We start from the raw sequence: 26,491 nt of genomic DNA, 5'->3' as shown, positions 1-26,491 counted from the left end.
GCAATTCATATCTTAGCCTATGTTTCCAATTAAACATCTGACTCAATTTAGGCTAACTTAAATTTGACCCTTAAGTAAAACAAGACGTATTTTTTTTTTCTATAAATGTGAACACAGAAACAAAACTAAAATATAATTACATATTAATGTTAATATAGAAGGGATCTCGGATGCCCTAATTTTATTAGTAGTATACTAACATTTATAGTGTATGAGTTATGTGTTGAGTGCAGCATCTGCTGATTTGTACTGCGCTAAATGATGTTATGCTGAATGTCATTTCTTCACACAAGCTGGCCTTGGCCACTCTGTGTAAATTAGCATTTCCCACCTGTCACATTCTATTCCCTGACTGAGGCTTTATTTTTCTTCACAGCATGTAATCATTACCTGCCATTATATGATCTAATCATTTGTTTAATGCATGTCCTTACTTTAACAAATTCAGCCAGATCTGTCTTCCCCAGTAAAATGTAAGTTCCTTGAGAGCAAGGGATTTGTATTGTTTTGCTCTCTGCTCATTCCCAATGTCTAGAACAGTGCCCAGGATATAGTAAGTGCTCAATAAACACATGCTATGTAAATGAATCCGTGAATAAATGGCGCTTTAGTTAAATGGAGAGCTCTTTTGTCTCTTAGCCTTCTATATTATAGTGGGATGAGACTGCCCTAAGATTTTTAAGGGAATTCTCTGAATTCTTCCTTTAAAACATACATAAGTGAATGATGCTTAGGTGGGTATCATATATGAATTAATCAATACTTTTCAACATATTTTAGGATAAGTGAAAGAGGGAAATCATGAACCTACTGACCCCTTCAAATAAAGCATAGATTAGCTTCAATCGGGCATCTTAATATCTTCTTAGAAAATTGATGAGTTAGTATTATATTGGTCTAGATGTGTATTCCATATTTCTTCATAACTAGTTTGAAAGACTTTGCTTTTCAGATCTTTATTATGTTTAATAGCTAATATTTCCCTCTCTATAGAGTCAGTTATCGGACAGCCTATCGACATGGGGAGAAGACTATGTATAGGCGCAAGTCTCAATGTTGTCCTGGATTTTATGAAAGCGGGGAAATGTGTGTCCGTAAGTAAAACTTTCACCCCTTTGAGATTCGCTTGTTTTTCCCAGTGCTGGTTTGGTTCCGTTAATGGCAGCTGAGACGGAGGCCTGGGGAGGTGGGTGTCTTGGAACATTCCTTTTTTCTCTGGTTGCTACTTTTCCTTGGCTTGTGTAATGAAGGAAGCGTTAACTCTGTCCTCCTGTCCTATCCAAAGTCTCCAAATGAATATTGCTTAAGGAGAAAACAGCTGTTACAGAAAGCTGATTCAAGGCCGGAGGTGGTGATGTAAATTACAATTCTTCAATGAATGTCTCATTGGAAATTGGTCAGGACTCACTGGACTTGGGTCACAGAAGAGAACAGAGACCTAACTTTCCTGCAGCTGACCCAAGTCAACTTCCGAGAGGCCAGCATATTCTTTTCTGGTGCATAGAATGATGAGTCTTATTAAATGTAGAGGAGTTTTCACATTACAAAGTGACAGTAAGTCTGCGTCACAAAATAAAACTTCTTTTCATTGTCATTTTCCCTCTTCTGTCCCCTCCCCACTTCACCAATTCATTCTGAGATGTCTTGAGAGAAGTTTGGTATCTTATGACACACTTCAGAGAATCCTAGAATATGAGATGCATGTGAGATGCAGTTTGCAATTGAGATTTCCTACTATTGTGTATAGGTCACTTAGAAGAGAGATCATTAAAGACTATTTTATTCGAGTATTCTGGCTCAACACACGCTAGAGGGACAACTCTGCTTTCTGAGTTGAGACGCTGATGTTGAGTAGCATAGAGACAAGGTTCTGCTGTAATTTGGAGGCACCAGGAATGACTGGATAGATCTCAGCTTAAGAATCTGGAGAACTTAGTGATGTCACTGATTCTACCATCACTTGGCTGAGTGACCTCAGATAAACCATTTATACCTCTTTGAGTTTCCTTTGCTGTCTCAGAGATAGTGCTTGGGATAGTACATGTCTCACCCTCCTTCCAACCCCTGCATTCTATTCTGTATGCAGATAGGGGCAGTTCCTTAGCTTGGATTCAGAGTCAGGGCTATATTTAATAATATATGTTCATAGAAAGAAAAATTAGAATATGTAACTAAGAAAAAAAGAAGAAAATAAAAATACATTGTGAGTATCTTTCCTGGTCAGTAATTATACTTCTGTAACATATTGCAAATGTCAGTATATTATTGTATTATAAATATTTGTTCAATCAATCTCAGCTGTTGAATATTCACACAATTTCCAAGTTTTACCTATAGTAAACTACTCTAACGGACATCATTGTGGTTAAATAATTGTTCATATCCTTCATTAAGTAAAGATAAATTCCTAGCAGTAGAATTGCTGGATTAGAAGTGTACATATTTTAAAACTTTTGGTGTGTTTCTAATTTAAATACCCACCAGCAGTAAACGAGAATGCATTTTTGCTTATACCCTGGGCCAATTTTCCTTTCACTAATTTTTTCTTAATTTGCATGTCTTTGATTAATAATGATGCTGAATAAGAAAAATTATGTGTTTATAATCAAACATCTTAGAGAATAATCATGAGCAGATCTCAGTGGCCCAGGCTGATAGGAAATTTTCAAAAGAAAGCAGCGTGGAGTGCACACAGTGGTGGGTATTGGGAAGGCCTGGCCACTCAGGCTGGCCACGGCCCAGAGGCCTTCGGTGACATTATCTTGATGCCTTTTCCTGGGTTCAACCGTACAATCACAACCATCGACATACCGAGAGAGTACTTCTGTCTCCCAGCACACATTTCTATTAACCCAGGTCATAGAATTTGTATATGAAGCCAGGATGCTATTTTCCTAAGTCATACAGAACTTGGAAAGGTCCTTGTGCCTGTCTTCTGGCCATCCCTTCTCTCCTTGAAGACCTGGCATGTGGGATGCTAGACTTTACTGGCAAGCTGGTGGGTGAGTGTAGATCCAAGCAAGCTCAGTTAGAGAGACAGCTTCAGTGTTTCCTGGCATCCGCCACATAATTCAACACCTCTGTTTCTTAACTCAGTAGTACAGTCCTTCTTAGAAAGTTAGGCAATTCCACTAGCACTATCACGCCCAAAATTACATGGGTAAAAGTAAGTTTTCTTTCCTGCTAGACAGCTTGCAAAGCATTCCCCAAACTACTTGAATGGACATCTCTAGCATTTGCCTCAAAAATTTTCCTTTTTTCTAGGCCTCTTGTTGACCAACTACCCCTGAGACTGCAGCATTTTTTCCTTTAGATATGCTAATATATTTAATCAATTTACAGTCTAGTCTCACTGGCCTGGGAGCTGTTGGTCTCTGGTCTCTAAAATATTTTGTGTCTCTCCACTCTGATGTCTTGATTTCATTGCTTCACCCCGCCTAACAATTGTTATGCTTTCTTGTTCTTGGGGGTGCCTCCCAGTGACTTTTCTGTACTCTTCACAGCTGGCACAAGTGAGGCAACCTTGTGGATAAAGGAACAAAGAATACAAGATTCTTGGTTGTGTTTTCATAGTCTTTTTTTCTACCAAGTTTTGCTGCCAGGCAGGTAACACGGTCACCTTTTTTAACTGTTTCCAGTTACCAAAATAAACACAGGAATCAGTCATAATTTTAAGTTAATTCTTGGTACTTTACCTAGAAGGCAAACAGGATGATTTAATGCAAATACCTGTATTTGAAACAAGTTTCTTTTATGTACTCAAGTAGCACCTTCCAGAGAGCAAGTCCTGTGTTCCCCTCCCTCCTCACCTCTGTTTCATCCTGCCTCACCCTCTCCTCCATGATAGATCCCACTGTAGACGGTCATTCTGGAGGCTTGACATGGAACGGCCAGCTGCCCCACCCTCTTTCCACAGCTTTCTGAGGTTTCCTGTGGGGACCTGGCCAGCTGTCTTCACTATCGTGTGTTAATAACATGTCCTTTTGGTTCTTGTCTTCCCCTCACCCACCCCTCCCACTTTCAGAGAGCAGAATACTTCACAATGAAGTAGCTCTTCATTAGAAATTTGTCAGGGATATGTATGCTAAAGAGTCATCTTCTCAGGGCCAGGCATGGTGGCTCATGCTTGTAATCCCAGCACTTTGGGAAGCTAAAGTGGGAGCATCCGTTGAGCCCAGGCATTTGAGACCAGCATGGGCAACATAGGGAGACCCCGTCTCTTAAAAAAAAAAAAAAAAAGAGTCATCTTCTCTAGGCTCCAGAGACTTTGCTGGAGAGTGGGCTGCCAGTTCAGAGTCAGCTGTGGTTGAGGAAGGGGAGCTGAGTGGCCTCCAGGAGCCAGGCTCACCTTGTGAAGGAGTCCATGGAATAGTCCCTGTCTCAGAACCATAAGGATAGCTTGTAGATGTCACCAGGATGATAGTAGGACCATGCAGCTTAGTTTAACTTGTTTTGGGAGGAAAGCAGGTTTCTATTCTACTTGTCCATATAAAGGAAGTCATTGTTCCTTTATCGTAGTCATTTCCTCTTTCACAGGGGAAATCAGACTCAACACAGTGGATTCAATTCAGTTGAATAAAACATGCATTGATTGACCTACAATGTAAAAACCAGTGGGCTAGACTCTAAAGATTATGTGTATGTGTGTATATATATATGTGTATAATATATATATTGTGTGTGTGTATATATATAATATATATGTGTATGTGTGTGTGTATATATGTGTGTATATATGTGTATAATATATTATGTGTGTGTATATATATAATATATATGAGCCAGACATACTTTCTGCCATCAAAGAGTTTTGCAGTCTAAGTATCTTTTTTAATGGATTTCAGACAACAATAAAGTTATAGTTAACTTTATTGTGTGCTTACTATGTACCAGGCACATACATTATCTTATAAAATTTCTAAAACATTATGAGGCAGATATAATCATACCCCTGTTAAAGATGAGGAAAATGAGGCTTTGACAAATTAAATAACGTTTTTAGTCTGATCAATTGGGGGTGGGTGGTGGAGGATGATGCAGATATTTATGATAAATAGAGAATAAGATACTTTACCTAAATAAAAGAAATGAAATTGGCAGAGTAGCTTATGAACCAAGGATTATCCAACTCCTGTCCATGTCACATGTCAAGAAATTCTCAGCTGCATCTCATTACATGACTTCAAAGATTTAAAAAAAATGTGTTAAATAATTTTGCCTTGAAAAAAAAAGTCAAGAAAATTCCCTGTTCTCTATGTTCAATTCTCTCTCTCTTTTTAAGGTGACTAAAATCAATAACAATCTTTTTTCTTTTGAAATTGGATTTTTAAAAGGTTCTTGAAAACAAAGAACTTTAGAGAAATTAAGTAAATAGATCTTACAAATGCGGTGATTCTGTCTATATCAACCAGAGGACTGATCGCTGAACTTACAGGCATCGTTGGTGGATATTCAAGATTGTTGTTACTGCTGCAGTTTCTTCACTTTTGGGAAATATAGCAAGGCAGCCTAGTCAGGTGCTCCTGCCTTCTCTGTACTGTCAAGGTTCCAGGGAAAAGGACAGTAGCTCAGAAAGATCCTGAAGATTTTAAGTTTCACATGAATACATGGGTGGCATCCTGGAGTTAGTCCTTCATGTAAATTCACATGGAAACTGTCCCAGGATGAGGCTCTCATTTCATGTTTATGTGCAATAGAAGCAGCAGGTGGTCACTGAATGGCTCTTCATTCTGTCAGCTGTGGAGATTCTTGGAGAAAAAAAACCCTAGTTTTCTTGTGTATAGAGCATGATGAAGAGACTGGCTCTGCTTCTGATTGGAATGAGCACACAAAACTTTTGTAGAGGCTGTTAAAATACAGATTCTGATTCCATGGGTCCAGAGTGGGGCCGAAAGGTACACATTTCTACTGAACCCTCAGGCTGTGTGGAAGCTGCTGGTCCACAGAGCAGACTTTGAGTAACAAGGCTGTCTGTCCGAAAGACCAATGCATGTCATCAGGCAGGAAAGACCACAGTAGACAGTGTGGGCAACAGTGTGGTTAGGAGCCTTTTCTTAGAATGTGTTTAGAAAAAAAGAAAGGATGGGACATTTTTAAATTAAAATATTACTAGGACAGGAAGAAATCTGTGATTCCTTGATGTGGTTTTACTTTGTTTATAAATTTAATTAAACTCTAAATTTGTTCATCCTTCAAGATTAATATTCTTGCCTAATCTGTGTTAAGAATTTAGACGTGTTTCATTATTTTTAATTTGGAGATTTTTCTTTTATTTCAAGTGTTTTTTAAGGAACACATAGTGTTTGGTTATATGAATAAGTTATTTAGTGGTGAATTCTGAGATTTTGGTGTACCCATCACCCGAGTAATGTACATTGTACCCAATGTCTAGTCTTTTATCCTTTACCCACCTCCCACGCTTTCCCTTAAGTCCCCAAAGCCTATTGTATCATTCATATGCCTTTGCATCCTCATGGCTTAGCTCCTACTTGTAAGAAAGAATATACAATGTTTGGTTTTCCATTCCTGAGTTACTTTACTTAGAATAATGGTCCCCAATTCCGTCCAGGTTGCTGCAAATGTCATTATTTAATTCCTTTTTATGGGTGAGTAGCATTCCATGGTATATATGTATGTATGTACGTATGTATGTATGTATGTATGTATCTATCTATCTATCTATCTATCTATCTATCTATCCATCTATCTATCTATTCTTTATCTATCTGTCACATTTTCTTTACTTGTTGATTGATGGGCATTTGGGCTTGTTCCATATTTTTGCAATTGTGAATTGTGTTGCTATAAACATGCATGTGCAAGTATCTTTTTCGTACAATGACTTCTTTTCCTCTGGTAGATACCCAAGAGTGAGATTACTGAATCAAATGGTAGATCTACTTTTAGTTTTTTAAGGAATCTCCACACCATTTTCCCTAGTGGTTGTACTAGTTTATGTTCCCACCAACAGTGTAGAAGCATTCCCTTTTCAGCACATCCACACCGACATCTATTATTTTTGAAGTTTTTGATCATGGCCATTTTTGCAGGAGTAAGGTGGTGTTATATTATGGTTTTGGTTTGCATTTCCCTGATCATTAGTGCTGTTGAACACTTTTTCATATGTTTGTTGGCCATTTGTATATCTTCTTTTGAGAATTTTCTATTCATGTCCTTAGCCCACGTTTTGATGGGATTTTTTTTTCTTGCTGATTTGTTTGAGTTCTTTGTAGATTCTGGATATTAGTTCTTTGTCAGATATATAGATTGTGAAGATTTTCTCCCACTCTGTGGGTTGTCTGTTTACTCTGATGATTATTTCTTTTGCTGTGCAGAAGCTTTTTAGTTTAATTAAGTCCCATCTATTTATCTTTGTTTTTGTTGCATTTGCTTTTGGGTTCTTGGTCATAATAATTTGGCGAATTTTAAGTACAGGCTGAGTATCCAAAATGCTTGGGAGCAGAAGTGTTTCAGATTTTGGATTTTTTGGGTTTAGGAATATTTTCACATTCATAATGAGATACTCTGGATGGAACTCAAGTCTGAACATGAAATTAATTTATATTTTATATACATCTTATACATATAGCTTAAACATATTTTTATACAACATTTTAAATAACTTTGTGTATGGAACAAGATTTTGACTGTGTTTTGACTATGACGGGAGCTCAGGAGGGAAATTTTCCACTTGTGGCTTCATGTCAGTACTCAAAATATTTTCAGATTTTGGAGCACTTTGGCTTTTGGGTTTTTGCGATAGGGATGTTCCACCTGCATTAATAAAGAAATCCTCAGAGAAATGAAATGGAGAAATGTCCAGAGGAATGAAATACTTGTAATATATGTGTGTGTACATATATATGTGTGTGCTTGTATAGATGTATTTGTGTTGTGTATATACATATATAGTATGTTTTTTAATGTCACATAACTAACCTCTTATAAAATTGCTATTGATTTAAATCTCAGTTCTTGTACCTAAATAAATATTGATCCAAACACATTCCTATATATTTTCATTAACACATATCAGTTTTTATAATAAACATTTATGTATTCTAGAGATTTCTGTGGTTCTTCATGGGATAGCTTAGAGTTAACCAACACTTTTTTGTTATATACATTAATCGTAATGCATATATAGGAACTATAGTTAGGAAGATATAGAAGCAAGAAGTGTGATTAGTTTAAACATTTATGGTTGAGAAATCACTGGATACTATTCTCTGCTTTCAACATATACCCATCATTTGACTGTAAATGCGAATATGGACATCCTAAGTGTAGTGCACATGGCCAGTGTATAGTTTTCCAAGGAAAACTGTTATATTTATTATCTCTCCCTTTTGGCCTCCAAGAAAAAAAAAACAGTTCAGTTCAGATTGTTAACATAGAATGGAGAAAACACATGAATTAAACCTAGGTTCAAATCCCAAAGCTACCCTGTATGTATAATGTCCCTGGGTCACAACATCCTTGATTTCTGTGAACCTCACTTCTTAATCTGTAAGATGGGTTCTAATGCCTATTAATCATGTAGGGTTGCTGTTAGGATCTAATAAGATATATGAAAGTGTTTTGAAAAATGCAAAAGACTTGCGTGTACAGTATTAACTAACTGAAAGTGATGGTTCTGGACTTGATTTTAGTATTATTTGTGATGTTTGGATTTCAATTAGAAGATAAGAATTCTTCTGCTGTAGCTCTAAAGTTGAGTAAATATTAAGCCATATGATTTTCATGAAGTTTAAAGTAATTCTCATGGCAATTCTTTATCACAAATATCAAACTGACTTGCTAAACTCTGCATCATGATCCATTTACTTATATCCATGTGCTTATGACTACTGTGATTAGAGATAACTAATAGGATCAAATCTGCCTTTCTAGTCATATAAAATGTATTGTCTTTTGCTTTTCTCTCAGCAGAAGAGTGTCCCTGAAATGAAAAAACCTGCCTTCTTTTTCTGATTCTAGTTTTGTAATACATGTAGCTATTTAAAAATGGAAATGCAATCAAATTTAAATGTTGAATTATTTTTATATCAAAATACTTTTTTGATTTTTTTATCTCAAATTACAAAAGCAATGAATTTTTCGTACAATAAGCCAGATGCCCCAAATATGCTAACTGCTATTTAGTATCTATTAAATGTGAAGTGTGTGTGCTTCTGTATGTGTGGCTGGGTGCGTATGTGCATACACATATATGCAATATGAAAAAGCCTATTCAGAGGTTTACTTTGTTTTTAATAATTAGTATTTGATTTACTATAGTTATAAATCCAAAAACATAGTTGCTGCTTAAGTAAAATTCAGCTTACAGATATTTCATTCATCAGTCTAACAAATTTAACAAACACATTAAGAACCCTTTGACTAATGTTTTATAAACTTAAACACCTTCAAGTTTTTAAAATGGAATTCTTACATTTAATAGATTTGATTTTCATTTTAAATAATTCAGTGTCCAGGCTGACAAACCTTCCCATATACTTAAATAATTTTTGTAAATCTAAATAGCCCAACTTACAAATAAGGTGAAATCTTATGTACTCTAAAATGTTAAAATACAGTCTGGACGCAGTGGCTCACGCCTGTAATTCCAGTGCTTTGAAAGGTGACAAGAGCGAGACTCCATCTCAAAAGAAAAAAAAAAAAATTGTATTAGTAAGATTCAACTTTAAAATAACATTTTAAAATCAATTATTCCATTACACATTTAAAGAATAAAATTAGAAAGCTGATCTTTTATTCTACGGACCATATGCTCTTAAATATTATAAATGTCTTCTTAAAACTAAAAATATGAACGCTATAGATTTTGATTCTCTCTCACACTTCTGTGCTTAACAGAAAATCTTCACAAGGTTGAAAGATAATTACTTTCTAAGCATTGTCTCATAATTTTTGGTTTAATTTTTAATATAAGTTTGGTAGTCTCTTCAATTCATTTAATTTCTTGATATTTATTTTTATTATGATAAAAACACATGACATTACGTTTACCATTTTAACTATTTTTAAGTGTACCATTCAGCAGTATTAAATATAGTCACGTTTTTGTGCAACATATCTCTAGAACATTTTTGTCTTGCAAAACAGAAACTCTAGACTCATTAAACACTAACTACCCCTACCCACCTCCAGCCCATGGCAACCACCTTTCTACTTTATGTTTTTATGATTTTGACTACTTTATATCCTTCATGTAAGTGGAATCAGACAGTATTTGTCCTTTCATGACTGGCTTATTTCACTTACCATAACCATAATGTCCTTGAGGTCCAGCCGTGTCGTAGTAGCATGGGACAGGACTTCCTTTTATTCTTTTCTTTTCTTTTCTTTTTTTCTTTTCTTTTCTTTTTTTAAGGCTATGCAATATCTTTTCTGAGGTTTTTAAATATCAGAGAACATGGTCCTTGACTACTACCTCAATGGAGCATACTGAACCTACCTCCTGTTCTAGATGGTGTACCTGTATTCCTTCAGTGTAAGACATATTATTTCCTAGTACTAGTTTCAAATTAGATTAGAACTCAATCCAGTTGGCTACTCCGGTTGATTAAATTTTTGTGCATATCTTTGTCACTGAGATATGCAAATATTTTTAGTCTAACTACCATGATAGATAATTGACAGAATTATGTATTCTTTTCATATAATTCTTATATGAAAATCTTATAAGATGTATGGTCCTTTATTTCTTGTAAATGTTAAAATGATATCCCATTGCATTTTCCAAATTTCATGGCTGTGTTTGGAAGTGAAATCACAACCTCTAAGGTCATCTTGTTCACCTTCTTCCACTTTGCCGTTGGGCTCATCTCACATATAGTCTGAAGTTACTCTGGTGACACTGGTGTAGCTCTTTCTCCAGGGTGTTAATTTCATCTGCAATATCAGCAATCTCTAGACACTTCCCATTTCTTTGTCGCCACCTTTCAGCCTGCCCAACGCTCCAGGTAGTTCTCTAATTTAGAAGTTTGATCTTGTTCCTAAGATGAAAATATGTATAACTCAAATTGTCTTGAATATTGTGTGTCCCAAGCTTGTCTGTTAGTGTCTGTTCCCTCCCAATTGCTGTGCCTGTCTTGCTTCACCTTCTTCCTTCTGTTTTCCCTGCCTCTTCCTACCCTCCATTCCTTTTTTCTTCCTCCTTTGGTTCTCTTCCTCCTTTTGTCTCTCCTCCATTTTTCCCCTTCTTCTCTCCTTCCTTTCTAAGCATCAGCACACCGAAGACTGAAGGATGAGTAAACCACTGTTGATGTTCTTCAGGGCTCAGTCTGTGCTAAAGAGTAGGAATGAAATAGACTACAGAAGGAAGGGAAAGACCCTTGGGCCCTTCCCTTCTCAACTGTGCTACTCTGTTTATCAGAAGTAAAAGACCTAGGCCACTTCAAAAAAGACATAAATTTGTTGTGTGTATATATATATTTTCATTGATTTTTTTAAAAAAATTGAAGTTGTAGTTTTTGTGGATACATAGTAGGTGTATATATTTATGGAGTGTATGGGATATTTTGATACAGGCATACAACATGTAATAATCACATCAGGGTAAATGGGGTATCCATCACCTCAAGCACTTATTCTTTGTGTTACAAACAATTCAATTATACTCATGGAGGTAGAGAGTAGAATGACGATTATCAGCGGCTGGGAAGGATAGTAGGGGTGGGGGGTAGGGGGAAAATGGGGATGGTTAATGGGTAGAAAAAATAGAATGAGTAAGATCTAGTGTTTGATAGCACAATATGGTGATTATAGTCAGCAATAATTTAGTTGTACTTTAAAAAATAACTAAAAGAGTAAAATTGGGTTTTTTGTTGTATATATTTTTAATTACCTAAAATTATTTTTCATAGTGAAGCTATTTTTTTAATCTGTGTAAAAACTGGAAAACAGATAAGCAAAAACAGAAAATAAATCATTCATAGTCCTGCCATTTTTGGTTTGTGTCTTTTCAGATATATTTCCATTACTTTAAATTCAATACAAATTTGAAGGTTATGCCATGCATATTTTTTGTAAGCTGCATTGTTCACTTGTATTATATTGTAGACATATTTTCTAGTCTATAAAATTACATCTAAATAATAATGTTATAATTGAATTTTACCATATTAATATATACTAATGTTAGGCACACATAATTTTGCAGCTACAGGGAGCATCATTTTATTTATCCCTTTGCATGTGTGAGTGATTTGTACAATAAATTATTTTAAGTGGAATTTCTGGAATGAGAGGTATGCATCCTGTATCATTTAGAATTAGATTTGGCTATGGGGTGCCTAGAAGTAGGCAAGCCAGCAGGGGACCCAAGCAGGTTTTACCTTTCTGCTCCACCATCTCTTTGTCACGTGCTCTCACCAAGCTACAAGGGCATCTTTATTCTGCCACTCCTGTAACTGCTTGTGGAATGAGCCCAAAGGCAAGGTGGAAGAGAGTTAACAAGATGCCTTAGAGGTCGTGATTTCACTTCCAAACATAGCCATGAGACTTGCAAAGTGCAGTGGGATATTGTTTTAACATTTACAAAGGTATGGTCTTCATTTCCATGTACCATTATTGACCTCCACACATCATCAGCAGACAGAATAGGTGGGAGAAAGAGGCAAATGGCAATGTCAACTGTTTCCTAAGGAGGATTCCTAGAAGTGATCATGTTCCTTTTACATCCCACTGGTCACTTGGTCTCACCAACCTGCAAATGCAACTTTAGTCTGTGTGGGCAGAGGCCCAGTAAAAATATATATAAATATATATTTACTTCTGTGGGAAGGGAAAATGGATATTGGGAGACAGGAATAAGCCACATTGTAATGCAGTTTGAGGCACATTGCCAAATTGCTGTCCAGACAGGTTGTAACAACTTACATGCCCACCAGTAGTGTGTGAAGGTGCCCATTTCCTTACATTCTGCTGACCTAGGTATTATTATTGCTTTCAACCTTTTGGGTGAAAAAAGGTACCTAGCTTTATTTCGCATTTCCTAATTATTAATAATGCTGTTCACTTTAAAAACTTATGTTTATGGCCAGGCATGGTGGCTCACTCCTGTAATCCTAGCATTTTGGGAGGCCAAGGCAGGCAGATCACCTGAGGTCAGGAGTTCGAGACCAGCCTGGCCAACATGACAAAACCTCATCTTTACTAAAAATACAAAAATTAACTGGGCCTGGTGATGCACACCTGTAATCTCAGTTACTTGGGAGGCTGACACAGGAGAATCGCTTGAACCCAGGAGGTGGAGGTTGCAGTGAGCCGGAGCTGAGATCGTGCCAGTGCACTCCAGCCTAGGTGACAGAGTGAGACTCTGTCTCAAAAAAAAAAAAAAAAAAAAAAAAAAAGTGTTTATTTACCATTTGTATTTTGGCTTTAGGGCCAGGACCAGGGAGATACAGTGAGACTGCCTTGTTCTGCAGAGAACCATAAGAACACTGAATAGAAGCAACAGGGGACAGTGGCAAATGAAAGAGAAACAGACTGATTTGGGGGTGATAAAGAAGACAGTTTGAGAGAGAGACTTTACTAACATGCCCCAGAGAGATCAGTTCCCATGGATGTGCCCAGCAGCAGCAGGAGACCCAGGCCCTTCTTAGCTCTTGCCCTCATCAACATCACGGATGCTCGTTCTCTCCTCATCCCACAGTTCCATTAGGCCTCCTTTCCCAAGACCTCAACTGTTTGCTGTTTGCAGGGATGATCTGGAGCCAGGGCAGTTTCTTGTCTTCTTCTACTACCTACTTCTCCCATGAGCATTGTGGATAGAGGAATAATCTCAGATTTCTGGCAGTGAAGTAGGCTCTTGACAAACTGATATGTGAATGACTTGACCTATGGAAAGGAGAGAGATTCGTGACCCCCATAGTACTGTAGTTCATTCAGGAACATGCTGGAATAAATGAACAACTATCGAGGTTGAGGTTGCCCTAGGGACCTAACCATTATTTACAACATTATAACTCCAAGAAAATTCACACAACTGGTTTCCAAACACATCTTTGAAACCCGACCTCTTAGCACGTTGGGGACTGCTTATAGATTTGGTGACATGGAACTTGGAAAAGCAGCAAAAGAGAGCAGCAGAGTGGGAAGTTGGCAGCTACCCTCTGTGGGAAGGATTGGTTAATCCAGGGAGAAGGCTGGCCATACATTCTCAATCGGATGTTCTTGGCTTCATCTCCACTGATGGCAGAGAAAGCGGATCATTGTAAGCAGGGCCGCTTGCAGCAGAATCATGAATGGACAAAGGAGATGGCCAGGGGTCCCTTCTCCAGTCCAGCTCCCATTCTCTTTGCCCCACATGGCTTGTCTTCTCCTGCTGGATGCTGCTGTAAAGGAAGGGACTGTTCTGATGATTGTTTTCTTTGGTGTAGACTTAAGTCTGCTAGCTCTGTTTTTGTTAGATGGAGAAGGTCAAATGCTAACTCCAAGTTCAAGTTCTAATGGGGGCATCCAGGCAAGTGTGGCTTGTAAGAAGGACAGAAGGAAGAGGTCTGGGGACTGGGTAACCCACTTTATTGCCTGGCAGACCAGCTCTGATGGTGAGAGATCAGTTCCCATGGATGTGTCCTGCCTGTTGTTGGCACTGGTTAAGAGAACTTCGGAACCGTAAATAAGAAGCCTTAACTCCCACACACTGAACTGTATATGATTTCCTGTTCTTAACAGAAAGGAGTGTGACAATTGATTACCAGAGCAGTGAATGAATATTCACAGCTGATTTTTAACTTGGCCAACTTTATGTAAAACTGAACCGACTGTGGGCAAATAAGGAGCTGGAACTGTAGTTGGTGTTTATATGAAAAATAGTTCTGTAGATGAACTTTACTCTTGCTTAAATGTCATGCTTCAGAAAACAATGGGTTTTAAGCCCAAATTTTGAAGCGAGGGCTTAAAACACCTGCAGCTCACTAACCCAGGACACTTTTCCTTCCAGGAGACAGATATGCCACACAGGTGGCACTTTGTGAGTCGGTCACATTAACTGTTTGCCATTTAATACATTTTTCTTTATTTCTTCTTTTTTAATATTGGAATATTATGTTATTTTAGACTGGAATTAACAAAAAACTTTCTTTTGGGAAAGGGAGTGCCATCTCTTGAAAGTGGCTGCCTGGAACATTGTGTTTAGAAGGATTCTGAGGCTGTGTCTGGGCTAAGAGAGAAAGAGCAGAGTGACTCACTAGTGATTTCTGCCACGGGATTGGAGTGGCAGTGGGTGGCCTGAGTGCACCTCATTTGCCATCCTGTATTTGACTGCAAAGTACCCTGTGGCATTCTGGAATCATGGAGATATCAACTGAGGCTCCTGAATCATACGCCTGGCCAAAGGCTCCTGTTGTACCTACCTCTGTCATTTAAGTGGGAAGTTATATTTACTGTTCTTGCTATTGTCCCCAGAAAAAAAATTAGCTTCTTTTGTGAGTTGGAATATTTGACATGCTTAAGTCGGGGTCATATTGTCAACAGTTTTGTGTTGGGGATGGGAAAGGATTTTCAATGGCTATGTTTTGCCTCAGTATCAGCCACAGGGGGGTCTGATTAGGAGAGGGATTGGCAGGCTTGAGCAAATTGGGCACGGCTTCTGGGAAGAGCTGAACTGAAGATAGTTTCTTTCCCTACCTTATAATTATTTGAGGACACATTTAATTATCTATCCTGGCTTTGTATCATTTTGGTCTTTTCCTGTTGAAAAGTTTAGGGCCCAGATTCTTCAGGCTGAGAGGAGCTGCAGTGCAGGGAAGATGCCTTGTTTTGGGGTGGGAAGAGTTAGCCTTCGGCAGAGGTCTGTTTAGAGGAGAGCTAGGCTCCTTGGGTGGATTTAGGGAAGCAAAAGGAGAGCTTCAGGAAAGGAAGAGTACCTCTTATTGAAGTTCGAGGCAGACAGAGCCTTTTGTTTTGGATTTGTTTGATTCTTGCAGGCTTGTTTAATGATAAAGTTGTGATCTTGTCAAATATTTAAAAAAAACCAAACAAAAAAAAAAACCTTAGTCTTTTGATTCATTTAAGCAGATCCTTTTGAGTAGAGATAAAAGTGAGACAATCCTGTTAAGCTAGTCAAAGAGAGCCTGACTGACAACAATCAGATGGTATGTGCCCAAATATACCCACCCATGATGCCCTCCCTGCTACTGGCAGTGGATTTTTTCCTGTTTCCATAGGGACCCTGTACTCTGTTGCTATGGAGTCCAACGTGGTTCAGAGGAACCTACCAGTAAATACAGGGGAAGGCCTTTTGTCCACATACCGTGCCAGCAGAAATTCCAATTTTCCCACACATCTATCGGAACCTAAACTTCTGCTTTCCAGTTTGGGTCATTGGTCCCTGCTAGTAGGGAAGATAGGAAATCTAATAAATAACACAAGAAACCTTTGTTGCTTTACTGATTGACAATGCTTTCTCAGTGTTTAGGATTTTATAAATAGAAACTAAGAATTTAATTTTTTAAAAACCCACTACAAATTCAAGATAGCCTCAATCTAAACAGAAGGAGATCATGTCTGCTGCCTTTTTTTTTTTTTTTGCTTGAGAAAGCCTGACTTTAGAGTTCTATGGAGATAGGGTCAAAAGGAAACAATGAAAAAATCCTTACCTTATCTCTAGAAAATTAGTTCCTGAAATTGCAGTCTTTGCAGGACAAGTAGAATTTTTACAGGCCTAATAATTTATGCAATCCCCTTGCAGGGATAGAAAATGGCTAAAATAAAAGCCAAGAACTGAGAAGCAATTTTTATTGTACTATGGTTCAAATCTTTTCAGGGCGAAGTAATTTAAAAATAATGGAAAAAACACAGTTTGATCTAAGTGACCAACCACAAAACATTGACATGACCAGGTGGTGACAGAACTTGCATATTTTTAGTCTGGGATAGCGACTGCCAGCACTTTTACAGATAATCCAGTGGTAAACCTACTGCATCCATCTGGGCCACACACAGAGATGCTAAAGGAGGGAGAGATTGATGCACTGGTAGAATCAATGCTGCACTGACATTCTTCTTTCCTTCAGTTGTAGTACTATCCCAAGGTCCAGACCTATTTTTTTTTAATTGATAACTAATTCTTAAAAAGGCCAGAGGAAAATCAGAGAGCTCCAAGAGAGTTAAGACAGAGAAACTCAGACTTCTTGATTCAAGTGACAGAAGGCAGCATTAGCTCAAGGTGGGCCTCTCTGGCCAGCTGGCCACGTTGGAAGAACAAAAGTGGTTATGACAAGTTTAAAGATATGGCCATCAAAGTAATGGAGATTTAAGCTAAGAAACAATAGCTAAGTTAATTTATTGTACTTAGCACGAAATTGAGGGACATAAAAGGAAACATGCCACCATGAATGAAACCTACTTGTTGATCCAGGGAGGAGAATAGGTTTCCAGAAACTTGGATCCTGGGCATTATCTGTAGTTGAATCCCTCTAGGGTGAGCTATGGAATACTCATCCTGTAGAATTCACTGCTGCATTATCCAATTAGTTTGGGAAATGTAGTATGTTGGATCCCCTTTCTTGAAGATTTGCTTCAGCCTATTAAAGGCTCTGGGAATGCCTGCAGTAAAGATGTGTCTTAAACTTCTTTGACCATGGAATTTCTTACTCCCTCTGCCCTCTTCTCTTTTCTTTCCCCAAGAACATGATGGAAGAAATAGTTCTCAGAATCTTCTTACTTGGAAAACACTGCTTTGAGGGATTTTGTTTTCTGTAAACATAGACTGGGTAATTTTAAATATTTATGATTTGTTTGAGACTCTTTGGACCTTTAATTTCTTTTAAGGACAATTATATAATCTGTTTTAACAACTCAAGAAAGGGAAAGTTTTAGTTGAGTCTGTAAGGCTGTAATAGATACTTCCTTACCTTTGCTATGGCATGGAGGAGATGGGTATTTTACTGCCTCATTGATGGGGACAGCTTCTTCTGGACCTCTCCCCCCAATTTTGAACTCAGCAGAGGTATTTTATGGCAAACAGTTGTTCACCAAAAGTAGAGTTGTCAATAAGTATGCATATAAAGTGGCTCCTGATGTGAAATTCAGAATAGCTATATGATCAGTTAATAGGGTAGAAAGAAAATAATCAAAATAGCTATATAAATGATAGATTTGGCAACTGATACAGAGTCAAAAAAGTGAAATGAAGACAAAAGGGAGACTGAGGTGGGAGGATCACTTCAGCCTGGGAAGTAGAGGTTACAGTGAGCTGAGATTGTGCCACTGCACTCCAGGCTAGGTGACAGAGCAAGACCCTGCCTCAAAAAAAAAAAAAAAAAAAAAAAAAAAAAAAAAGGGACCCATCTAAGAACTTAAAATCTCTTTATTTTGTATTCTTTTAGGACCATTACTTAGCAGGGGCTGGATGATCTGATGCATAATCGTAGGGGTTTTAGGGCCCATACAGTTTTATATTTTAAAAAATTTTAACTTAAAACTTGAGACTTTCATCTTCCATGGAAAAATCAGGCAGTTGGTAACACTGGCTTGATATTCCTATGTGGCAACAGACAGGAAACTGAAGAGAAGCCTCCCCGTTTGGATGAGCAAGAGCTCCCTGAGTTTCCCCAGGTCTGACCTGACTTGTAATAGTTCTCTAATTTATCCATGTGGCCTCTGAAGGCATTTGAGTTTGTGTTCCCTGGTTTTGGGGCATTCTCATAGCAAAGGTTCTGCTGCCAGCTTTCTCTTGAAACTGCTACCCTTTTCCTTTTGAATAAATTCTAACTGCTTGATTTATACATTTGAATTAAGACTTTCATACCGAAATGCAAAGGTTCCTGACAAGGGAAATGATCTCCGCTGTTGTTATTAGTCATTGACCCATGGGCATGAGGACTCCCTTTATTCTCAAGCTGGTGTAGACAGGGAAAGAGAGTGGAAGAACACGAGGGCACCAGAGTTCTAGAGGAAATGTCCAGGGACCACCACCAAGGAGGGAGAAGGGGCAAAAGAAACTGAGTGGGAAAAGTGGTACTCTAATTATGACTTCCATTGCCCTCTTAACTTTCTCTAGGGCTGGCCTTTATTATTCACATGTGATTCAGATGTATTGGATAACCGGAAGCAAAGTGACAGCAAGATGAAATAGGGCAGACCAGGGGAAATGCCATGTGGTGGAAAACATGCTGTGGGAAAGAATATTTGTAAAAGAATTTCATGGCTCCATAGAGAGTGGTCAGGCCAAGAGAAATGCCATTCTAAAAACAGAAGAGCCTGGGGTGGCACTTCCTGTGCATAGAATTGTCATGCTTTCCTCATAGACATAGACACGGCAGGACCAGCTGGTAAATAATTTGTCCCAAATGAAGGCACCTTCCTTCTGGTTTCTTCCCTAAACAATATGCTGACGATTTTGAAATCCTTCTCAAATTGAATCAATTTGCAGTTGTATCATCAGACCTGTTGCAGGTTCAGTTGTTAGGAATTCGTGCTCAGGAAAACTAGAATTTATTCCAGCGCTGGTTAACATTTTGATGCTATAGTCCATTAAGATCATGTTACTTACGTTACTTAAATCTGATTCAACCTATAGAGACACACTGTGAGAGTTGTGGCCAGAATAGATAATGCCTATCTAAGTGTGGAATTAAGCTAAAAACTCTTTCTGTTTCCAAATAAATGAATAGGATTATGTGCTCCACAGATGGTATTTCAATCTCTTGTGTGGGATCCATTACAATAGACTATTTCAACACAAGCTGTATTTTTTTTTTTTTCTGTAGAAGTCAATTACTTTGTAGAGGAAAAGCTTAGTAGAACATCGCATTGTCATTTTTTAGTATTAGCAGTTCCCCAAATAAATATTTATTGGGAGGGTCTAAAGCCAATACCTTCATAGGCATTTAAAGAGCTCTACCCACCAGTGATGACAGACTCTTAGTAAAATTGAATAGTATGTACACAGAGGATTTGAGTGTTAGCTCAGATTTTTTTTTTCTCTATGGAGGGAGGGCTCTTTGCCTCTCTCTAAAAGTTCTCCTCATACTCTAGAGTGTTTTTGTTGTTGTTTAAACAGCTTTATGGAGATAAAATTGACATACAATAAGCTGCACATTTTAAAATGTACAATTTGATAAATATTGACATATGTACCCAATCCTTAAACCCTCACCTCCATCATGATAGTGAACCTATACATCACATACGAATGTTTCCTCATACCCTTTTCTAATTTCTCCCATCCATCCCTCCCTGTTCAGGCAACCATTGATCAGCTTTCTGTCACTCTAGATTACTTTGTATTTTCTAGAGCTTTATATAAGTGGACTCATAGAGTATGCTCGCTTTTATATCTGATTTCTTTCACTTATCATAATCATTTTGAGATCTATCATATTGCCCTGTGAACTGTTAGCTCATTCCTTTTTATTGCTGAGTAGGATTCAATTGTATGGCTATACCACAATTTATACTTTCCGGTACTTAGCACATTTGGATTTTTTCCAGTTTTTGACAATTACACATAAAACTTCTCTGAAAACTTATGTACACATCTTTGTATGGGCATACATATGCTTTCATTTCTCTTGGGTAATACCTGGAGTTCAATGGCTGAACCACTTCGTAGTTGTACACAAGTGGTCAGAGATACTTTCTTTGAAATAGTCACAATCTGGAAATTTTGTCTGGTATTGCTTTGAATCTATACAACTATTGGAGAAGAATCGATATCTTATTAATAGAGTCATCTGACTCACAAACAAGTGCTGTCTCACTATTCAAGGTAATATGTATATTGTGCTGTTCTTGGGTAGAGTGTTCTACAAATGTCAAATAGATCAAATTGGTTGACAGTTTTGTTCAATTCTTCTTTACTTTCTCTCAACAATGTTGTCGGTTTTTAGTGTACAGGTCCTTCACATCTTTGACTTGATTTGTCCTTAAGTATTTCATATTTTTTGATGTTATTGTAAATGGCTATTCAATTTCTGATTGTTGCTAAATATAGAAACACAATTGAGGTTTTGCATATTGACTTCTATCTGTAATCTTGTTAAATGCGCTTTTTTAAAGTAGTTTTTCTGTAGATTCCATTAGATTTTCTAAATAAATGCATATATTTACATAGTGTGCAAATTAAGGCAGTTTTACTTCCTCCTTCCCATTCTATATAATCTTTATTTCTTTTCCTTGCCTTATTATACTTGCTGGAACCCCCAGTATAATGCTGAATAGAAATGGTAAGAGCAAGAATCCTTGTTCTGTTGTTAATCTTAGAGGAAAGCATTTCATTCTTTTACCATTGACTATGTTAGTAGTAGGTTTTTCATATTTGCCCTTTATCAGGTTGAGGAAACTCCCTTCTGTTTCTGGTTTGCAGAAATTTTCTGTTAGAAATAAATATATTTTTCTAAATGTTTGCTAAATGCAGACATCTTTTGAAATAATCATATATATATATGTTTATTTTATCATTCAGGTCTATTTAAGTTATATATGTATGTATATATGAAGGAACAAACCTCTACTCACCTGGTCATAAAGTTTAATCCTTTTGCATATTGTTGGATTTAATTCACTAAAATTTTGTTTAGAATCTTTGTACCTATGTGCATGATATTCGTTTGTAGTTTGTTTGTTTGTTTTTTACTGCAAATGTCTCTGGTTTTAGTGTTAAGGTAATTTTGACCTCACAGTTGGGAAGTTGGGAAGTAGTCTCTGGCCTTCAATTTTCTGGAAGAAGTTTTTTTAGAATTGGTATTATTTCTTCTTTTAATGTTTGGTATAATTCATCATTGAAACCATCTGGAATTGGAGGTTTTTTAAAATGGGAAAGCTTTTAACTATAATTTAATTGCTTTAAAATATATAAGTCCACTCAGGTTATTTATTTCTACTTGAATAAGCTTTAGTAGTTTCTTCATTTCATCTAGGTTATCAAATTTATTGGCATAAAGTTTTTATTAACATTTACCTTTAAAAAATCTATAGATTTTACAGTGATATCACTTCTCTCATTTCTAATACTGGTAATTTGTGTCTTTTCTCTTTTTTCCCTGATAAGTATGGTTAGAAGTTGATCCATTTTGCTGATCTTCTCAAAGAATTAGGTTTTACTTTTGTTAATTTTCTCTTTTGCTTTTCTGTTTTTTATTTTATTGATTTTAGCTTTGATTTTTATTATTTCTTTTACTCTCCCTTTCATTGGGGTTTTATTTGATCTTTATTTTCTAGTTTCTTAAGGTGGAAACAAATAATTTCAGACTTTTCTTCTTTCATAATGCAGGCATTTGGTGCTACAAAATTTCCTCTATGTGCTGCTTTAACAGCATTTCATAATTTTGACATGTTGTGATTTTGCTTTCATTTACTTTAAAATACCTTCTGATTAATATATCTTTTGATTTCTTTATTGACTTTGAGTTATTTAGAAGTATGTTATTTAGTTCCAAATATTTGGAAGGATTTTCCAGATATCTTGCTGTTACTGATTTCTAACTAAATTTCCTTATGATTAGAAAACTGCTTTGTATGTGTTAAATCTTTTAAAATTGACTGAGATTTGTTTTATTTCATAGAATATGATCTAACTTGATTATTGTTCTGTATGTTCTTGAAAAGGAAATATATTCTGCTGTTATTGGGTGGAGTGTACTATAAATAGTAATTAGATCAAGTTGGTTTTAGTTTCAAATCTACTATATCTTACTTTCTTTTTAATTGTTCTATCAATTATTAAGACTAGTTTTTCAAATCTCCTGCTTTAGTTGTATCTGTTTCTCATTGCAGTTTCTGAAACTGCATGCATAATGTTTAATATTTGGGATTATTATTTCATTAATAATGGATTGAACATGTTGTCATTCTAAAGTGACATTCATTATCTCTAAAAATAGTCTTTGTTCTGAAATCTTCATTTGATATTAATATAGCTACTCCAACTTTCTTTTGATTAGCATTAGTATGTTGTTTTTTTTTTTTTTAACATACCTTTACTTTAAAAATATTTGCATTTTTATCATATGTGTTTCTTGTACTTGTAAGCAGCATATAGTTAGGTCTTACACTTTTAATCCAATCTGTTAATCTCTGTCTTTTAATTTATGTATTAGACCAGTTATGGTTGATATGATTATTGATATAGTTAGATTTGATTTCTGCTTGTCCCATCTGTTTTTGTTCTCATTTTTCTCTTTTATACTTTCATTTTAAGTTGAATATTTTTTATAATTCTATTTTATCTTCTTTGTTGGCTTACTAGCTATAAATCTTAGTTGTATTGTTTTTGTGGTTGTTTTGGGGTTTATAGTATCCACAGTTAACTCTTCTCACATTGTAATTTGAGTCAAAATGATGCTTCAGGGAGGGAATGAGGTATGTATCTAATGGCCAGATTTCTAATTCCCCTCATATCTTTTGGCCATCCCACTTGGACTAGGTTGTGACACCTTTACTTAAAATGTATGACACAAGTTCTGAGTTCTTGTATCTCCTCCTTATATAGATGGGTCTTCCATTTTTCTGCTAATGTTATTTTTATTTAATTTAGTAACCGACTCACCCGAAAGATCATTCAAAAAAGCAGTGTATTAGTTACAAATAATGTTTTGCTGCAATAAATAGAGATCTGAAAAATAGAAACATATACATGATAAGGATCATCATGTCGTGATAATTCTGGAAGTGGGTGGTTTATGGCACTTATTTATCCATGCCAAGAATTCAGAGTGAAGGGTTCCATGATTCTCTTGGTCCTTTCCTCAGAGTTGCCTGGTGCTCTTTGCAGATTCAGCGATGTCCACACACCAGGCAGCAGGAAGAAGAAAGAGAAGGGGAGTTGCATTTACCAACTGAATCTGTCTTTTGGCACTGTTTTCCACATGGGCATTTCAACCTAGAAAGAGGGCCAATAAATGTAGTTTATTGCTGACATTACTGCTGGCCGTGGTACAAGTAAGATTCTGTTAGTAAGGATAGAAGGAAGAATAGACATTGGGTATACAATTGGCAATGTCTGCCAAAGACACTGCCAGTAGTAGCTCTTTGTACTTGCCCTGAAATGACATGAAAACCCTATAAGGAATGGAGAGAAAAGACTTATAGATACAGATTTTTTGTATTATTATTATTATTATTACATTTACTAAGTGCAAATGTCTAGGTTCCTAGCGTTCTCAAGCTCTTTCCACCACTGATCAGCCATCTATGGACATCACACATATGGACCACTGGTGGCTGTGGGGTAAGAATCCCTGACCCTAAGCAAAAAGTTATGCAACTTTGGGGATGGGATGCAAGGAAAAAGGTGTGTGAAGCAGCTGTTTTGGGGCACTCTTCCCTGCAACATTATTTCAAAGATATCCATTTTTTCAGCTCAGATGTTTTCTCTTTCATGAGATGCTCTTGATCTCACGCCAGTTAGAATTAACTACTTCCACAGTCTCCACAGTATTGTTATAACAGTTTTATTGAGATGTAATTCACATACCATACAATTCAACCATTTAAAGTATACAATTCACCCATTTTTAGTATATTCACAAAGTTGTACAGCCGTCACACAATCAAGTTTTGAATATTTTTATCATGTCAATACAACCCTTATACCTATTAGCCATCAATCCATATTAACCCACAGCCCTAGACAAACAACTGATATCCTGTCTATCCATATGATATTGTCCATTTGGATATTTCAAATAAATTGAATTATTCCGTATGCTCTCACAGTATTTTTCTGAAACCTCTCTTATTATCCCTGGATTCTACTCTGCATTTATTGAGTTTGATGGATCTACATCAGATTTCCTTTGAAGACTAAGAGTTCCCAGTCTGCCATCTTTGTATACACAGTAGTGCCTATCAATGTACCTAATGCATCAGTAAATATTAAACAGAAGAAAAAGAGAATTACCTTTCCTTTTTAGAAACAAACATAATAGGGCAGGCTGCAATATAATGTTTGGAAATATGAAAGCAAAATGGTTCCTGTGCACTTGTAGTAGCAATTAGATTTTGTAAGGACTTTGCATGTAATTGTCCTCAGACAAAAGTGTGGGGAAGATAAAGTTTATCTTGGAAGTCAACTCTCTGCTTTCTCCTTCTTCCTCCTTTGAATCTTTTGATTTCTGACTCCGGGCCATCTAGTATACCTCCCTGGTATCTGACCCAGAACACCCTCTATCATCCTTTTCACCCCTGCTCCCTCTCACTTCCATTAAAATCCATCTTACATTTTGGTCCACTGGGAGTCAGGGACCTGGGTTTAATACCAACTGTCAATATTGGGGAAAGTACCCATTTTCCTGATCTGTTTTCTCATCTGAAAAATGCAGGAATGATGCTCAGTAAAGGCACGTTTAACTCTAAAACTCTATATTCCTCTGTAGCAACTCAGAGAATAAATGAGAGAAAATAAGATTTGTGACTTCCACTCTTTGCTCATAACATCAGCATAAAAGGAATTTCTGGGGACAGATAGGTTAGCTGGAAGGTTTGTGTCTCTATTGGACAGTTGTTTTCAAGAACTATTTTGATTCTGGAAACATTTTCCATATTAATTTAAATAAATATATTATATTCTTTAAGACAATGGTATATACTGTCTTTAGAGATATAATTGGTTTATAAAGAAGTCTTTAGTCTGTCTACTCCTCCTTTTACTTTTTTGGCATCCCTAGGTGAAAATCCAAAGGGAATTGTATGTGGCAGAAGAAAAACTATTGAGTATAGTTAATGGTTGTCAGTATTAAAGCCAAGTATTTACAAGTAAAAGGAATGAGGTCCATGTCATTGGTAATGGGATTTAAATGGATTTAGGAACTAAGACTGAAAGAGGAGCCTAATTAGAGAAGATTCCAGGGTCATCATGTCAGTGCCCACCTGTCCATCAGGCAGACAGAGTGTCCACAGCTTTCGCTTCAAAGACATGGCCTGTTCTTCTCATCAGTGTCTCTTGCCTCCTAGTTCCTGAGGGAAAAGACATCTTGGCTGCCCCGTGCAGCTTGCTGTGTCTGAAGGAGCATACTGAGTGCAGGTTGAGATTCAGCTTATGTCTGGCCTCTAAAAAAGATTCAGACTCAGAATATGATATTTAATGATTTTCTTAAAGATGGGTGCAGAAAAGAAATCATATTAGATAGATTATCTTTGCTTGGGTTATTCTAGTTTTAATTGCCCTTTTAAAAATAAGAAGAAAGGACATGGGTAGGGAATAAAATATCTATTCCCATTCATGGGACAGCCGCACTTATAATGGTTCCTTTGTACCTATTCTTTGTATCTCAGCTACTGAACATTTGCTAAGTGGACCTCTGTTCCTTTTTATCTTTTCTAGTTCACTTTGGGGTTTTCTACATGAACAATTAATGTCTTTAGCCTACATTGGGTTTTCATGTGGAGCATGTTAGTTATAGAAGCAACACCCAGAGTAGGTGACATCTGAAGCTAAATGGGGGAGGTAAGACCAAGGTAGTAATTGAACTCAGCTAATCTCTTGGTGGTGGAGTGGGCATCTGTGTCATGCATGTGCCATAGTCAGTGTTTCTGCACT

The 26,491-nt window shown here is 36.8% G+C and overlaps 1 protein-coding gene across 3 annotated transcripts in view; it reads left to right on the top strand.

Annotated features, from left to right (window-relative positions):
• Window positions 1–26,491, top strand: part of MEGF10 (multiple EGF like domains 10) — a 380,133-nt gene that overhangs the window by 255,461 nt on the left and 98,181 nt on the right. For all 3 annotated transcript variants that reach the window (XM_008014293.3, XM_008014292.3, XM_073010716.1), the window contains one exon: window positions 994–1,094. In XM_008014293.3, the coding sequence (XP_008012484.1) occupies window positions 994–1,094 (101 nt within the window). The remainder of the gene's footprint in view (window positions 1–993; window positions 1,095–26,491) is intronic.

Source organism: Chlorocebus sabaeus, chromosome 23 (genome assembly GCF_047675955.1).
Source record: "Chlorocebus sabaeus isolate Y175 chromosome 23, mChlSab1.0.hap1, whole genome shotgun sequence".
Taxonomy (NCBI): domain Eukaryota; kingdom Metazoa; phylum Chordata; class Mammalia; order Primates; family Cercopithecidae; genus Chlorocebus; species Chlorocebus sabaeus.
This window is presented reverse-complemented; position numbering and strand designations above follow the sequence as displayed.